Below are 13280 nucleotides of genomic sequence, written 5' to 3' on the forward strand. Positions count from 1 at the left end.
CCCCACAAGCTCATCTTTGATGATACCAGCCCAAACCAGTACTCCACCTCCACCTTGCTGGCGTCTGAGTCGGACTGGAGCTCTCTGCCCTTTATCCCTCTCTGCCCTTAATCCAGCCACGGGCCCATCCATCTGGCCCATCAAGACTCACTCTCATTTCATCAGTCCATAAAACCTTAGAAAAATCAGTCTTGAGATATTTCTTGGCCCAGTCTTGACGTTTCAGCTTGTGTGTCTTGTTCAGTGGTGGTCGTCTTTCAGCCTTTCTTACCTTGGCCATGTCTCTGAGTATTGCACACCTTGTGCTTTTGGGCACTCCAGTGATGTTGCAGCTCTGAAATATGGCCAAACTGGTGGCAAGTGGCATCTTGGCAGCTGCACGCTTGACTTTTCTCAGTTCATGGGCAGTTATTTTGCGCCTTGGTTTTTCCACACGCTTCTTGCGACCCTGTTGACTATTTTGAATGAAACGCTTGATTGTTCGATGATCACGCTTCAGAAGCTTTGCAATTTTGAGACTGCTGCATCCCTCTGCAAGATATCTCACTATTTTTGACTTTTCTGAGCCTGTCAAGTCCTTCTTTTGACCCATTTTGCCAAAGGGAAGGACGTTGCCTAATAATTATGCACACCTGATATAGGGTGTTGATGTCATTAGACCACACCCCTTCTCATTACAGAGATGCACATCACCTAATATGCTTAATTGGTAGTAGGCTTTCGAGCCTAACAAGCTTGGAGTAAGACAACATGCATGAAGAGGATAATGTGGATAAAATACTCATTTGCCTAATAATTCTGCACTCCCTGTACTTTTAAATACTCTAGGAACAACAAGTAGGCCTGCAGAGCGAGAGCGAAGTGCTCTAATAGGGTGATATGGTACTACAAGGTCATTAAGATAAGATGGGGCCTGATTATTTAAGACCTTGTATGTGAGGAGCAAGATTTTGAATTCAATTCTGGATTTAACAGGAAGCCAATGACGGGAAGCCAAAACAGGAGAAATATGCTCTCTCTTTCTAGTCCCTGTCAGGACTCTTGCTGCAGCATTTTGGATTAGCTGAAGGCTTTTCAGTGAGTTTTTTGGACATCCTGATAATAATGAATTACAGTAGTCCAGCCTGGAAGTAATAAATGCATGAACTAGTTTTTCAGCGTCACTCTGAGACAGAATATTTCTAACTTTAGAGACGTTGCGCAAATGGAAGAACGCAGTCTTACATATTTGTTTAATATGTGCATTGAAGGACATATCCTGGTCAAAAATGACTCCAAGGTTCCTCACAGCGTTACTGGAGGCCAAGGTAATGCCATCCAGAGTAAGAATCTGGTTAGATACCATATTTCTAAGCTTTTCAGGGCCGAGTACAATAACCTCAGTTTTATCTGAATTAAGAAGCAGAAAGTTAGCGGCCATCCAGATCTTTATGTCTTTAAGACATTCCTGCAGTTTAACTAATTGGTGTGTGTTATCTGGCTTCATGGACAGATAGAACTGGGTGTCATCTGCATAGCAGTGAAAATGTATGCTATGTCTGTCATGGTCCTGGGCCATGTTGGCCCAGTGTTCTTAGTTTTCTTGTATGTTTGTATTTTGTTCCTTGCTTAGGCCATGTTTTCTGAGTTGCCCTGTTGTGTTGTTCCCTAAGTGTTTTCCCTTCATGGCTTTTACCCCCTGTGTGCCCCTCTGTGTATCTGTGAGCCCTCGTCTCTCCTTATGTTTTATTTCATGTTTCCCCAGCCCGTTATGTCTGTGTTTTCCCCGTGCTCTCTCTCCTCCTGTCTGAACCTCTGTGCACTTCCTGTTTACTTTGTGACTCTCACGCCCGTACATGTCATGTTCAGTTCACCCCGCCCTGTCTCGTTATGATTATCAGTGTCACCTGTGTTCCCCGTGTGTTCCCACTTTCCTCGTTAACCCTCTGTGTATTTCTGTCTGCGTCTCCCTCTGTTCGGTGTGACGTCGTCCCTCATGTTGTGTGGATCTTCCTGTGCCTTCCTGCGAATGTTAGTTTACTTTTTCCCAGTTAGTTCTGTATTTCCTGTATTCTGCCGTGCCAGCATTAAAGCTGTGTTCTTTAAGTTTATCCCCGTGTCTGTGAGTCTGCATCCTGGGTCCTTCTCCTGCCTGCCGCACAGCGATTCATGACAGTACGACGTCACCAGATATGGACCCAGCAGCACTCAACCCACCAGAAGAACTGCGTCTGGACATTATCTACTCCGTGGAAAGACTCCTGCATCTGTGGCTCGAACATGAGGGGAAGGAATTTCACCGTGCTGTGGAAACCAAACTACAGCGTTTAATCTCTGGTCTTCCCTGGCTACTCAGTGCGCTCCACCCACTCGAACAGGATTTAATCCACAACGAACTCCACCTTCATCCCCCAGCTGCTACTACCCACCTGCCTGAAGGGCCGGATGTGGAGCCGCTCGGCCCGTCAGAACCATCATCAAAAAAGAAACGACGATCACGCCGCCAGCGCGCCACCCCACAGCCGGACATTCAGACTTGTACATCGCCGGCTATGGTGAATAAGGACTCTTTTTCTGTGTCGAACCGTGGGACTATTCGTTCAGGGGTTGTGTTTTGTGCTACGGATGGAAATGTGAACAGTTTATTAGCTGCCCAGCCTCCTGAAGCTCTCTTAGCTGCCCAGCTACAAGCTGCGTCTCCTGTGTCCCCGCTAGCACAGCCATTAACTCCACCACACGCTCCATTTTCACCTCTACCATCGCTTCAGTCATCAGTTCGGTCTGCCACTCAGTCGCCCTTAGTTCCGTCATCCACACTACCACCTGTTTCCCTTCCACCACCACCATCACTACACCCAGCCATTCAGGCTGCTACTCAGTCAGACATTCAACCCATAGCCCTGCCGTTAATATGCTCTGTAGCTGAGCCACTAGCCGCCCGACCCGCAGCCACTTCAGCCACTCCTCCACCCGTCACACCTCCACTACAACCATCACTGCAGTCTCTAGCGCAGTCTCCTGCAGCCCTGCTTTCCCCAGTGCAGTCTCCAGTGTCCCCAGTGCAGCCTCCTGCAGCCCTGCTTTCCCCAGTGCAGTCTCCAGTGTCCCCAGTGCAGCCTCCTTTAGCACAGTCACCCACTCGACCACCAGCACCACAACTGTCACTACCTCTAGTTCATTCCCCTGTGAAGTCATTAACTCCACCACCTACTCCACTCTCACCACCACCGTTACTACAGACATCAGTTCAGTCCCCTGTGCAGTCATTTACTTCTCCACCGTTAGCAGCTCAGGTCCCCGTGTGTCCAGCAGCTCAGGTCCCCGTGTGTCCAGCAGCTCAGCTCGCACCTGAACCTTTGGCCCAGTTCCCCGTAGCAGTGCAGTTTTCTAGCCAGCTTAACGTTGAGCCCGGGGTCCCAATTCTCTCTGGCTCTACATCGGCTCCTGCTGGAAGCTCGGATGAGCTCATCCAGCACTCCGCGGCTCCCGTGCCGCCATCTACCTCGTCCGCTGGGGGTTCCAGTGAGCCCAGCCAGCACCTCCCTGTCTCCGCTGGAGGGTCCGAGGGGCCCGTTCAGCCTCCTGTCTCCGCTGGAGGGTCCGAGGGGCCTGTCCAGCCTCCTGTCTCCGCTGGAGGGTCCGAGGGGCCCGTTCAGCCTCCTGTCTCCGCTGGAGGGTCCGAGGGGCCTGTCCAGCCTCCTGTCTCCGCTGGAGGGTCCGAGGGGCCCGTCCAGCCTCCTGTCTCCGCTGGAGGGTCCGAGGGGCCCGTCCAGCCTCCTGTCTCCGCTGGAGGGTCCGAGGGGCCTGTCCAGCCTTACGCCTCGTCAGCTGGAGGGCCCGAGGAGCCTGTCCAGCCGCCACCTGCGACCGCCTCGTCGTCGCCTGGTCCAGCTGCATCCGAGTCTTCGTCATCGCCTGGTCCGGCTGCATCTGCCTGTGCTTCTGCTACGCCTGGGCCAGCCTCTGCCTGTGCTTCTGCTACGCCTGGGCCAGCCTCTGCCTGTGCTTCTGCTACGCCTGGGCCAGCCTCTGCCTCTGCTTCTGCTACGCCTGGTCCAGTCTCAGCCTCTGCTTCTGGTCCAACTTTGGCTTCTGCTTCTGCTCCGCCTGGCCCAGCCTCAGCCTCTGCAGCTCCGCCTGGTCCAGCCTCAGCCTCTGCAGCTCCGCCTGGTCCAGCCTCAGCCTCTGCAGCTCCGTCTGGTCCGGCCTCCGAGTCTTCGTCCTCGTCTGGTCCGGCCTCCGAGTCTTCGTCCTCGTCTGGTCCGGCCTCCGAGTCTTCGTCCTCGTCTGGTCCGGCCTCCGAGTCTTCGTCCTCGTCTGGTCCTGCCTCGTCTGGTCCTGCCTCGTCTGGTCCTGCCTCGACTGGTCCTGTGCCCACCAGGCCATGGCCAGCACGCCTGGGACTGGAGGGCCGCCGCTGCCTTCCGCGCGGTCGGCCCCCTGAACTGCTCCGTCGTCTCCTTCGGCGCCGCCGCCGCCTTCCGCGCGGTCGGCCCCTTGAACTGCTCCGTTGTCTCCTTCGCCGCCGCTGCCGCCTTCCGCGCGGTCGGCCTCCTGAACTGCTCCGTTGTCTCCTTCGCCGCCGCCGTTGCCTTGCGCACGGCCGGCCTCCTGAACTGTTTCCACGTCGCCGCCGTTGCCTTGCGCACGGCCGGCCTCCTGAACTGTTTCCACATCTCCGCCGTTGCCTTCCGCATGGTCGGCCCCCTGAACTGCTCTGTGTTTGGGTTGTTTTCTTGGGCTCCGGTGTTTGCTGTGCTCTTCTTTTGTTTTCTGTTCCGAGCCCTCCGTCCTGGGCCCCCGCCGCCCGCCCTGGGTTGTTTTCTGTTTGGTTTTGTTTTTCTGTGTTTGGGCTGTCTGGAGCCAGCCCTTGAGGGGGGGGGTACTGTCATGGTCCTGGGCCATGTTGGCCCAGTGTTCTTAGTTTTCTTGTATGTTTGTATTTTGTTCCTTGCTTAGGCCATGTTTTCTGAGTTGCCCTGTTGTGTTGTTCCCTAAGTGTTTTCCCTTCATGGCTTTTACCCCCTGTGTGCCCCTCTGTGTATCTGTGAGCCCTCGTCTCTCCTTATGTTTTATTTCATGTTTCCCCAGCCCGTTATGTCTGTGTTTTCCCCGTGCTCTCTCTCCTCCTGTCTGAACCTCTGTGCACTTCCTGTTTACTTTGTGACTCTCACGCCCGTACATGTCATGTTCAGTTCACCCTGCCCTGTCTCGTTATGATTATCAGTGTCACCTGTGTTCCCCGTGTGTTCCCACTTTCCTCGTTAACCCTCTGTGTATTTCTGTCTGCGTCTCCCTCTGTTCGGTGTGACGTCGTCCCTCATGTTGTGTGGATCTTCCTGTGCCTTCCTGCGAATGTTAGTTTACTTTTTCCCAGTTAGTTCTGTATTTCCTGTATTCTGCCGTGCCAGCATTAAAGCTGTGTTCTTTAAGTTTATCCCCGTGTCTGTGAGTCTGCATCCTGGGTCCTTCTCCTGCCTGCCGCACAGCGATTCATGACAATGTCTTCTAATGATGCTGCCTAAGGGAAGCATGTATAAGGTAAACAGAATTGGTCCTAGCACTGAACCCTGTGGAACTCCATAATTAACCTCAGTGTGTGAAGAGGACTCTCCATTTAAATGCACAAATTGGAGTCTATTAGATAGATATGATACAAACCACTGCAGTGCAGTACCTGTAATACCTACAGCATGTTCTAATCGCTCTAATAGGATATTATGGTCAACAGTATCGAATGCTGCACTAAGGTCTAGCAGGACAAGCATAGAGATGAGTCCACTGTCAGAGGCCATAAGAAGATCATTTGTAATCTTAACTAAAGCTGTTTCTGTGCTGTGATGAACTCTGAAACTGGACTGAAACTCTTCAAATAAACCATTCCTCTGCAGATGATCTGTTAGCTGTTTGACAACTACTCTTTCAAGGATTTTTGATATGAAAGGAAGGTTGGAGATTGGCCTATAATTAGTAGAGATGGACCGAGCCGATATTACGTATCGGTATCGGTCTGATACTGACCTACTACTCCTTGAAAGAGTAGACCTAAATTACTGGATCGGATATCGGAGAAAAATAAAAAATGTAATCCGATCCATTAAATATCACGAAAGCAGCTCACAAAACTTGCGACATGCCGTAACTCACCTCAGAACGTTAGCACGTCGGAGCAGTATGCATCACGTGATAGAGCGGCTGTGGCATACGGGACCTGTCAGTGGTCTGGATAGCATTTGGAGCTTCGCTACCAACCCGGCATTTCATCTCCGACAAAGTTATCCCCGAGAGAAGTAAAGCAAGTGTGTAAGTCCATCTCTGAATGTTTGTAAAGCATTCCTGCGTTAAGCTTAACCAGCGATATATGGAGCGACTGCCTCTTCTTGCTGCTACTTCAATCATGAAACGATTGATCAGTATTGCTGAAATATGAAATATTTTTTTTACATACAGGTATAACAGAATAGCTTTAGTGTAGTTGTTGTTTTAAACTTGAGTATGAACTTATACAAAATGCAGCAAGATATTTAAAAAAACAGTTTTGTTGATTAAAAAACACTATATCGGATTCATATCGGTATCGGCAGATATCCAAATTTATGATATCGGTATCAGACATAAAAAAGTGGTATCGTGCCATCTCTAATAATTAGCTAAGACTGCTGGGTCTATATATAAACATATATAAATAAAACCACTTTTTTTTTACGTTAGTAATTCCTTTTGTGCATAATTTTATATTGTTGTTAATAATAAATTTATTAAAGCAACAAAACAACCCGAAGAGCCGTTTCGGAGCCGAAAGAGCCGGCTCTTTTTAGTGAGCCGAACCGAAAAAGCCGGATCTCTAAAAAGAGCCGGAAATCCCATCACTACAAAGTACTGATAGTGCTGGTAGAGAAGAACGAAAGATTTCCATGCCCCTGGAGTCAAATAAACTAGATCTGAGATACAACATCACACTAATAAGGACAGAACGCACCTTTTTTTTTTTTTTAACTCCAGCACAGCAATGCTTCCTGTTAACAATATGTGCAAATGGGTAAAATAATAAAGGTTTAATGCCTCTGTACTTTGATTGATAAATACAGAATACCTATTTTAATGAGGGCAAATGTATGCTCCACTGACTTCCTTTCACCATGGTAACAGCTCGTCAACAACACTTTAAAGCATCCTGCTTTATCCGTCCTGTTGCCTGCAGAGAGGACCATCATTTTCTTCTATAAAGACAGACTTGGAACCAGATCAGTTGACTGCTCCTGACCTTTAAAGTCTTTTTAAGGTACCCCAACATTTGCTTCACTTATCAGAACCGGAGTTTTTAAAGTTGGTTTTTGAAGAGACAAACAGGCACTCACAGGTGCCTCATTAGAAGAACCTGTGAGCATGGACCCTGCTACAGCAGTCAGTTGTTGTTTTCTCCAAGTGTTCCACATTTGACTGATCTAGATAGGATCCATGCCACAGGCCATCTTCAAACTAGTGTTGTGCAAAACCAGGCTGCAGCATTTTTGAGAGTGAGGCTTAGAACCATCTCCAAATTGAAGGCCAAGTTCCAAATAGGAGATGTACTAGATGCACTTAGGAACTGTAGTCTTTTACACATGTGCAGTCAATTTTTGCAGGACGATATTGATGATGGCTCGCTACCCTTTCTAGTGGTTTTCTCTAACTGAAAACGTTACGTCTAGATAAACAGAATCAGCTTTTTGGGATTTCCTTATCTAGATGATTAAGCATGCCTCAAGACTCTCTACCTAGACAATCCGGACCAGACTGCATACTGGTGTAATGGATCCTGAACATGTGGAGGAATGTTATGTTTAACAATGAGCCAGATTCTGTTTATCAAAGACTACCTCCAAATTGGAGATGATGGATTGGCCTGCTTGCAGTCCTGACCGCAACCCCATTGAAAACTTGTGCGATCAGTTTGGTGACCGACACAACCCTACTGGCTGACTTGTGACAAATGCTGATTGCAGAATTGGTGCCAACTGTCAGCAGTGTGTGACTAAGCTGGAAGCCGTTAAAGTTGCTGACCGCATCAGTGACATTAGACAACGTTTGTTTTGTATTGGACAGATTAGAGGAGGCAGCTAACACCCTAATACTTTGTCTGAGGGTAGTCAACAACTTTTAACTGGCATTGATTATTAGATATTTGCAATTACAAGCTTAATCAAACAAATGGAAAAAAGCAAAGGTTGCATACTTTGTGTGTCCAGCACTTTGACTGGTACAATAATCTGCATAGAATTTTGAAATGGATTAAATTGTGACAGCAGTGGATCATTTTAATAGATGATTTCAAGATCTTATTTTCTGAAATTTAAATTTAAGATCTTCATATTGATTAAAAAAAATGATAATCTGTAAAATGTTATAAACCTGATACACTATGTTGTGCTCAGTGGAGTAATTTTAATGATGTTATTTATAGTAAAATACTGATTGCATCTGATTTTGGGGGGGGGGGAGAAAACTGGCTGCAAGAGTAGTTTTTGACAGGATGAAGGGTTTCCTTGCTGTGAACTGGAAGACCTCAGCTGCTGCTACAGGTGGTTGGTGAAGCTACAGAGCCTTTTATTTTATTTTATAGCTTTAAACTTGCGGCACTTCAGTTCATAGCTAGGCATTGATAAATGAGGACATTTAGAAATCGTGCATTTAAGGTGTACTTTATGCCAATAACTTACTCTAGGTCGTACATCATTGTAGACTTTTACTGTGCTCCTGTTTTTAGGAGAGTGCCTCACCATGAATGCTCAATGAATAGGCAGGTTCATGTCACGGCGAGTGAGATGAGCCGTGTGGAGAAATAAAGGAGGATCCCAACCCAGGCACTTGTAAAGGTGTGAGGGTGGTTTATTAAACACAAAATAAAAATCGACAAATGGCGAACGGAGCAAAGACTAAACTATACTGGGAACAAACTGACTACAGAACACGAACCTGAACATGAATGAGAGCGAGTGGTTGGTGGTTGGTGGTTGACGGTTGACGGTTAGCGGTTAGCGGCAGGGAAACACACAGATGAAGCTGAGTAAATACACAGACGGACCAGCAACTACAAAGACAGAGGACGCGACTTAAATACACAGAGAAACACAGGGAGATTACACTTACACACACACACACACACACACACACACACACACACGCACAGGTGGGGGACACAGCTGGGAGTAATCAACAAGAAAAGACAGAGGTGAAACTGAACACATTCACTTTAGACGCAGACCTTCACAATAAAACGGGAAACAAGAACACTACACAAGGACGCAGACCAGACACAGAACTAAACCCACACAAAACATGAGAACACAAACCCTGTGAACAAAACCCTGAAACCAGAACCACAGTAATAAAATCTATCGTAAATAATCAAAACACCAGAGAACCCCAAAATACTCCATAATGCAAAAATAAACCCAAAACATAATAAACTCAAAAATGCTGGGTCGAACCTGTCACGGTCCTGGGTCAGTGACCCAGTGTTTTGAGTTTCTTGTGCCTCTGAGTTTTCTGTATTATGTTCTTAGTTCTCTTTGTTGTCCCAGCTTGTTCTTTAGTGTAGTGTCTTAGTTTGGTGTTCTTGTATTCTGTTTAGTTCTCTGAGTATTTAGTAGCTCTCTGTATTTCTTATTTGCTCTGTCTCCCCTAGTCTAGTTTGCATCTGTGCTAATTCCTGTTTTACTTTGATGGTCCGTGTCTTATGTGAATGCGTCCTGCTTTGCTTGTCTCGTCAGTTCTGATTTCTCCCAGCTGTGCTCTCCTTCTGTGTCTCATTCCCCTCATTACTTCCCATTGTATTTAAACCCTGTGTTTCGCTGAGTCAGTGTTGCGTTGTCTCTCATGCTGTGTGGATTGCCCTGTGTCTTGCTGTGAGTTTTAGGTTGTTGTTTCCCAGTTTAGTTTAGATGGTTTTTTCCTGCCAGCCAATAAAGCTGTGACTTTGAGTTAACACCTTGAGTCTGAGCGCTTGCATTTTGGGTCCACATCTCCTGCCTGCCACACAGCGATTCATGACAGAACCGACCCAGAACCGTGACATTTCAGCAACATTTGGGTTGAGGACCAAAAACTGGCATTATTTTCAGTAGTTATTGTATAAGATAATGAAGCACACTGGCTTTGATGAAGTGTAGCACCTCAACAAATTGTGGCAGAAAGACGGGCATGGGGGGATTTAATTTTTTTTAGTTCTTTCACTGCTGTTATGTCACTTCTGTAAGGTTGATCAACAGGAACACCAGGAAAATGGCAATAATGGTGCCAGTGTAACAGTAAACCTGTGAAAAGAAGTAAGACAAGACAGCCAGTATCATATAAACCACTTCAATTGCCATCAATGTTTTACTTTTCCCAGAAATTGTGGGCCATCACCTCCTTTCTTCATTGTTGAAAGAAGGCGAGTGCAATTGATCGGTGTATGACATGTAGTCCATCATATCTCTCAGTCATGAAAAGGCACGATCGACAATCTGACACAGTGACTGTTGTAACAGACTAAAATATTGTGTTGTCTGACCCGGCATGGGAGTGAATTTTACTGCCTAAACCAGCTCCACTTTTTGCAGCAAATTACATCAATGAGTTGGCACTAAAGGTTCGTTTGTCTTTGCAATTTGGGCTTTTTTTTGTACTCCACACATATGTCCTGCTGTTTCCCTGCTTCCCATCTCTTTTTCCCTTCTTTCTCCCACTCAGGCTGACAAACAGAATGACCTATAACTAAGGTGGCTTGGACTATGAGATAGTCGTGACTGTTGAGAAAGAAGCAGTGGGAGGTGCAGACTTTTCACAGCACACGGTGCTCAACTGCCTTTCTGGGATGATGATTCTTCTTCTTCTTCTTCTTCTTCTTCTTCTTCTTCTTCTTCTTCTTCTTCTTCTTCTTCTTCTTCTTCTTCTCTTTTTTTTTTTTTTTTTTTTTTTTAACTATTATCGCTGTCTGAATTCACTGTTTGCTTTGGAGTTTCTAAACAGAAATGCTGTTCTTGTAAACTCAGCTGAGTAATGTATCAGTGAAATGGCTCCTTTCTGATAGCAGTTGAAGTCAGAAAATGACTTTGTAACAGCTTCTCATTTCTAACGGTGAACCATTAGGGATCTGTGGTATGTAAATAAAAAGCAGGGCAAGTAATCCAGTTTATTTGCATACATTTATCCATATAAATCAATGTTATGGGTTCATCTGTTGTGTCTGGAAATTACAGTGAAACCGAGGGATAGAATGAAAAGTCAGACCTCGTTCTTTGTTGTTGGGGTGTTGCAGCTGATGTGGTGTTTGTCAGTGTGACAAAAAATTGAGCACCATCTTCAGGACAATTAAAGCTCCCCCAAAAATTAGTGAACACCTTTGTGTTGTCACAGTTGAATTTGCAGGTTTATATATAAAGCACATTTTGTAGAGCATCAATATCAATATTTGCAACATAATGTATTGCAGGACTTTTATTTTTTGCTTCTGTGGTATCTGCTTTGGACCTGAAAGACAAAACTTTTATATAAATGATGGAAATTTGTATGTGAAAGGAGCTGTTTGATAGAGAAGCATGGCTGACTCTGAAGTTCTTTTCTGTTTCATGAAACACCTTTGCATTTTTCATGTTATTATTACACTGATCTAATTAACCATCTGACCCCAGAAGGTCATTTAACTAAACAAAAATCTGTGTAGTTCAGGAGATGGTGTGGGTCATCCAATAACAACAAGGTCAGTGGTTCAGTCCCCCCAGAAAACGTCCTTGAGCATGACTCTGAAACCCAGATTGTCCCTGAGTCAATCATGTGTGTGTGTGTGCATGATAGAAAGCACATACAGGAAGATAATAAAGAGCTATGTGAATGCGTCTTATAGACTTTGTGGGGCTAGAGATGAAGTAATGACAACAATGTAAGGCAATCTATCAAGGTCATATTGTTTAGTTAGAAGTGTTCTAAAACTCATGTAATCAGTTTGTATTTGATTCATGAATGCTATGAAAGTACAATGAGTGTTTAAGGTCGAGGACAGTGTTAAGCTACCTTATCTAATTTAGCTAACTTATCGTTGGTAGCTTAACTTAACACTGTCTAGATACAAAAAACTTAATTTAGCTATGAAGTCATCCATTATTTTTAAAGCCTCAAAGTTAGCAATTAAATAGCTGGGCCCACGTCGTCATTTCAGGTTTGACATGGCTTAAACGTGAATTGAGCTGTGGTTTGGGGAAGGCCTCGGAGGGGACTGGCAGCAGCTTCTGGGCCTGGCAGATCCCCATGTACTAATGAGAAGTAAAGAAGTGAAAAAAATTGAAAAAGACAAGCATGGGTGGGGCACGAGCGAACAGCTTGTAAAACTGGGGAATCATATACAGATAAGAACCGGAAGGGGCGTGTTTGGAGGTGTGGACGGCCTCCTGAAATTCAGATACTTTATCTCCAATTGGCCACCAACATGTTGGTTAGAAATTAGCATATTTAGAACAGAAGGTAGGTCATACTACCTGAGAGAACATGTTACCAGGCGGCACTAGCTAGATTGATTGGCAAGCTGGATCTATAAACTGTATAGACTTTTAATTACTGCTAAGTAAGAGTAATAGGAAACTTCAGATACTTCCATTCAAAAATATTCCATAAGACATCCACTTCGGTGATTTCAATTACAAGAGAGACCGAAAAATAATTGGCTAAACCTGTCTGTGTCAGTAAACCTGCAAATCAGAGCCGCTTCACCCCTAACTTCATTGTTATAAAAGGCTAAAATAGTATTTCTATCGATTCTGTTAACGAGGCAGTTAACTGTGTCTGGAGTGATTCTCTCCAGGAGCCGGCAGAGGATCTGCAACAACTTTGAGTTGAAGTGAATGAGTAACACAGGGATATCATGAAAGTGGGACAGGGTTAAGTTTGCCATTCACACTTTAATAAATTGGTGAGTTATACATTTTATTAGCTTTCATCATCATCATGGTAACTCCACAGAGTTGATACCTGTTGATACGTACCTAAAACATATATGCTTCCCTTTATTTCTCTGATGAGTTTCTGTTTCTTCATTTCATGTTATGTTACTGCTTAGTTGCCCTGTGGCCCCTTTAAGTCGATATTTTGTGACAGTAGAAGACGAGTTAGACAGGAAGTTCATGTTTTCTTGCTATGCTGTTTCAAGATGGCCGCTCCACATTCATGTCTTTCTTTGGGTGTTTGTTAAAGCATTGTCAGTAAGTATTTAATGGTAAAAAGCAATGAGACATTCCAAGTGTTGTCTTTATGTATGATGGATCACAGTTAACAAGCTTTCAATGTGC

General features: G+C 45.5%; 1 protein-coding gene across 1 annotated transcript; it reads left to right on the forward strand.

Annotated features, from left to right (window-relative positions):
• Positions 1–2171: 2171 nt before the first annotated feature.
• On the forward strand, positions 2172–5147 carry LOC146657094 (uncharacterized). Its single transcript, XM_085426908.1, has 3 exons — positions 2172–3897; positions 4132–4174; positions 4224–5147. Exons 1-3 carry the CDS (start codon positions 2172–2174, stop codon positions 4936–4938), a joined length of 2484 nt encoding a protein of 827 aa, XP_085283034.1. The 3' UTR covers positions 4939–5147.
• Positions 5148–13280: the final 8133 nt, after the last annotated feature.

Source organism: Rhamphochromis longiceps, linkage group LG12 (assembly GCF_057381845.1).
Source record: "Rhamphochromis longiceps isolate RC_006_pf linkage group LG12, R_longiceps_female_GT1.1, whole genome shotgun sequence".
Taxonomy (NCBI): Eukaryota; Metazoa; Chordata; class Actinopteri; order Cichliformes; family Cichlidae; genus Rhamphochromis; species Rhamphochromis longiceps.